Source organism: Lupinus angustifolius, unplaced genomic scaffold (assembly GCF_001865875.1).
Source record: "Lupinus angustifolius cultivar Tanjil unplaced genomic scaffold, LupAngTanjil_v1.0 Scaffold_54_27, whole genome shotgun sequence".
NCBI lineage: Eukaryota > Viridiplantae > Streptophyta > Magnoliopsida > Fabales > Fabaceae > Lupinus > Lupinus angustifolius.
This window is the reverse complement of record NW_017722622.1, coordinates 1,538-6,154: the sequence shown is the minus strand read 5'-3', so window position 1 is coordinate 6,154 and position 4,617 is coordinate 1,538. Positions and strand designations below refer to the sequence as shown.

Below are 4,617 nucleotides of genomic sequence, written 5' to 3'. Positions count from 1 at the left end.
AAACTGAGTGGTTGTTTGACTGAAACCGTTGTTGAGATATAGGTTTAGTAAGCAGATCAGCTACTTGGTCTTGACCAGGGACATGATACACATTGAGGGTCTTGTGCGGAACTCTTTCCCTAACAAAGAATAAATCAAGTACTCTGTAAGTTGTCTTTTAGTGAAGTATTAGATTGTCACAAAAATTAATGGGGGCAGCAGTCTTGACTTATAATTTAGAAAGTAAGGACTGAATCTCGGCTCAGTTGTTGCCATGCTTCAGTACTTTCCCTCTGTACTTGACCGAGAAACAAATTGCTGCCTCTTTGACCTCCCGGAAACAAATTAGGTCTTTGATAAGTTCATGCTGAACTTCTAGTGTATGGGTCTGATCCCCAATCAGCAACACAAAAGGCTGTTATTTTTAAAGGAATAGTTAGGGCTCCCTGCAGGGGTAGACCATGTGATAAGATTCCCTTTAATTACCTTAGAATACGCTTGGCTGCCTTCCAATGTTCCTCGTGAGGCTCTGCCATAAGCTAGCACACTTTGTTGATACTGTAGTTAATCCCAGGTCGTGTAATTGTTGCATACTGCGATGCACCAACCATAGACCTCTAGAAGGAGGGATTAGATATATGAATACCTCCATATTGTGTGAACTTGCTACTACTGAATGTTGAGATTATTTAAATAATTAGAAGGTTGTCGAGATAATTAGAAGATTCTATATCTGATTAGGATTAAGTATATGATTATCATTGAATCCCTTAATCACGGAAATAAAAAACAGACAGATAAATACATGATATGAATTGATAATCATGTATTTATCTGTCTGTTTTTTATTTCTCTGATTAAGGGATTCAATGATAATCATATAGTTAATCCTAATCAGATATAAAATCTTCTAATTATCTTAATAGCCTTCTATTTATTTCAATAATCTCAACATTTAGTAGTCGCAAGTTCACACAATATGGAGGTATATTTATCTGTCTGTTTTTTATTTCCCTGATTAAGGGATTCATGTATGGACTCTTCTACTATAAATAAAAAGGCTGAGCGCATGCAAATCACTACAATTTGTCCCTTTCAAGTTGGTATTAGAACTCACATCTTGTGGGCTTGACAAAAAATGAGGAAATCTTAATCATGCCGCTGTCCTATGTAGATTCTTGATGCTACTTTCATTTCTAATGAGGTTGTGAATGATGTTAGAACCCAAAGGAAACATGATATTCATTTTAAGTTAGATCTTTAGAGCTTATAATCATGTTAGCAGAGGTTTATAGTTAAAACAATTTATAGAAAGGTTTTGTGATGACATGGAGAAATTGGAGGATGTTTATACTTTTCCACTTTTGCTGTTACAGTGAACAATGAATATAAGTCTTTGTTTAAGGGCCAGAGGAGTGTGAAGCGAGGAGATCCTTTATCTCCATCTCTCTTTTCTATTGTTGGTTAATGTCCTTAGTTGGTTAGTCCTTTAGTGTAAGTTAATAATGGGTGGTTAAGGGATTGACAATTGGGTGTAATAAGGCATAGTTTCTCATCTTCAATTTGCTAATGATTGTTTTCTTCCAGGAGCCAAATGGCTGGTGGATTTCAATAAGCTTATCAGAGAAGTTTATAAATAAGCACTTTTAGCTTATTTAAAAAAAACTGTTCAATATAGCTGTTTACCTAAATGTGCCCATATCATATGCAACATTGTGAAACCAACTTAGATATGTTGAGTAAAAGCATCGATGGCTAATGTTAAATCATAGAGCTGTAAATATTCATTATGCAGAACCTTTTTGATGAGCTGATCAAAGTATCAAATCCGTAATAATGCAACTATAATAACTATACACAACAAATACCATAAAATATCCAGACAAGAGAGGATACTAGTCTGAAATTGGGATTCAGGTCAACTTCTTATGTGGAGCTAGGCGCTGTCATTATCATACAGGCTGAAGCCGGGACCATTGGATCTATCTTCATTATATGCATCAATTGAAAAAAGAGTGGATACCTCATTTTTGCAAGAAATAGCAATGATAAGCACTGATCAGTTTCTTCATGGGTGTGCTCCATCTTCTGCAATTTTCAAATCTACTTCCCTCTGGCTTCAGTGTCTGTTTTGGTGGGGACTTTACATGCAACTTGGAAACTTTTTGTTGACATTTCTCACAACAACAAATCTACATTTTGCAGTGGCTTTCTTAGAATTTTGTGTGCCTAGACAGAATTAGTAGTTCTCTTTTTCATTTCCCTTTTCTGATGATATAATTGATAACTTCATTTTATTGCATTGAAGGATTTAAACTATAGAAGTAACATTAGACATTGTATTATTCAGATTCAATTGATGGTATGGTTAAGCAATAGTGTTGTTAAAGGCTTTTGAGCCCACCATCAGTTTTTATTCTGTCTGTTCTAAACAATAGCATATGCTTATTTGTTCTATTCACTGCTTGGTATTCTTGGCCTTTTATCTGTGCTTGTTTTTGTTTCAAATTTGTCATAATAATTTTCTAATCTGTGGAATGTCTTTCTTTATACAGGATCTTGATCTTACAAAACCTGGTGTACACAAGCCTCCCATAAGGCCTGAATTCAAAGTAACTACCAAAGAAGTACTCAGCCAAGCAGATTTCAGGGTCAGAACTTATGATTTCAGTTAGAGTAGTTCCTTTATAATGATGAGTGTGGTGTGTATATATGTGAAAATTGACACTTGCATGTGTTATAGTCTTTTTATATAACTTATAATATAATAGAATAAAAATATTGTGAAGTATGCATGTTTGTTGCAGAGTTATCAGAGAGGGATAAAACTTCAATGAATAAAAGCTTGATAAGACAATTGTCTAAATATCCTGTGTACATAGTTAGCTGGTTTGTTTCTTAAAGTCCCCACTGTCTTATCATTTTGCTACTTTTAGAAATGGTGTACGAATGAGTCAACCTTTACTCATACCATCTCAGCCTCTCCCATATAGGTGCAAATAGTGTGCATTGCTTTTTTTAAATCATTACAGACATTTTGGTATCCTTTAAATTAAGTATGAAAAAATCAATTTCAGTTTTTGGTACCCTTTGCCTATTTCTTGTCTCCTTATACTAAACTTGTCATTATTTATGGGTAATTCAGCCTTTATAATTGTGAAGGCAGATGATGAAAATTTGTGATAGCTGTGTTTAGCCATAGAGAGTGAGTTTGGTGCAATGATAAGGTTGTTGCTTAGTGATCATGAGGTCACGAGTTCAAATCCTGGAAACAGTCTCTCTGCTTGTGAAGGGTAAGACTAAGTACATCTACCCTCCCCAGACCCCATTACATGGGAGCCTTATGCACTGGACTGCCCTTTTTGTGTTTAGTCATTGTCGCTTTTAATTCATTTTTGCTAGTGATGTGGCTATGATTTCTAATAATCAGAACTTTCCTGTTTCGATATTTTTCGAATGGCTCTTAGTAATTTATGTTTCTTATGCAGAATGTAAGATTCTTAGCAAACTTCATAACAGAGGCTGGAATACTTATCAAGAGAAGCAAGGTAAATACTAATACACACTTCATTGCCCCCTCCTACCAAGTTTATTATCAACTTATTTTAAAATGTGAGATCTTACCTCCTTTTTCTTCTTTCTGATTGAGTAGACAGGCATTAGTGCAAAAGCTCAAAGGAAGGTTGCTAGGGAGATTAAAACCGCCCGAGCTTTTGGTTTGATGCCCTTTACAACAATGGGTACAAAGTCGTTCGTTTATGGGGTAACTATGGAGAATCTCGATAAGGATTTCGCATACGCTAGTGTTGACAGAAACATACATGATGAACTTGATATATAAGGAGACACCACTTAGAGCTAGATGTAGATGCTTATGCTGTGAGGTTGAAGTAGCTTTGCATCATCTGATCTACTTTCTAATTTTTTTTGTTTCTCTCTGACATGTCTTTAATTTGGAGGTATACCTTGATTTTAAGGTTCTTTCTGTTGCATGTACTCTATAACTGAATGGTATTATTGACTTGTATCTGATGATTACAAGAATGAATAATTCTAAATCGTACCCGTCTTCTTGGTAATCCTCCTAATACTAAATAAATCAAGTATTGGATGTTTTTTATATGCGGAAGACGTTGAATGCATTTATTTTTCAATACATCATTTCGTATTGAAGAAAAGAAAAAAAAACTGAAGTAGAGTTCTCAATATATTTAAATTTTTTAATTGTTAGAGTTGCTTATTAGCTATCACAAATACATGAGTAATGTCATAACGAACATTACCAAGTTCTAGATACTCTCCAAAACAAGTTAAAGTTAAAATAAAATGCTATTATATAAGTGCTCTATTATTTAATTAAGGTTATATTAACTTCAAGTGCGTCAAATTTCATCCTAAAATTGTATATTATCATACTCATCGTTGAGTTATTTCAGCAATATCATATGAAAGGTGAAGGAAAATTGTTAAGTTGATAGATAAAGAAATAAATTCTATTATGAAGGTGTGTGATGGTCTGGATGAGACACACACTCATCGATTGACTTTGAGGTTTTAAGATTAGTGGATAAAGTAATTGAAGAATATATTTCTCTCATTTCAATATTTTGATATTTAAGATTATCCGTAGGTTAAGAA

General features: G+C 34.1%; 1 protein-coding gene across 1 annotated transcript in view; it reads left to right on the top strand.

Annotated features, from left to right (window-relative positions):
- The window catches only part of LOC109339056, a 6,105-nt gene extending 2,051 nt beyond the window's left edge, over positions 1-4,054 (top strand). The window contains exons 4-6 of the mRNA XM_019576422.1: positions 2,535-2,630; positions 3,468-3,527; positions 3,632-4,054. Of these exons, the coding sequence (XP_019431967.1) occupies positions 2,535-2,630; positions 3,468-3,527; positions 3,632-3,820 (345 nt within the window). The 3' untranslated portion in view covers positions 3,821-4,054. The remainder of the gene's footprint in view (positions 1-2,534; positions 2,631-3,467; positions 3,528-3,631) is intronic.
- The last annotated feature ends 563 nt before the right edge of the window (positions 4,055-4,617 follow it).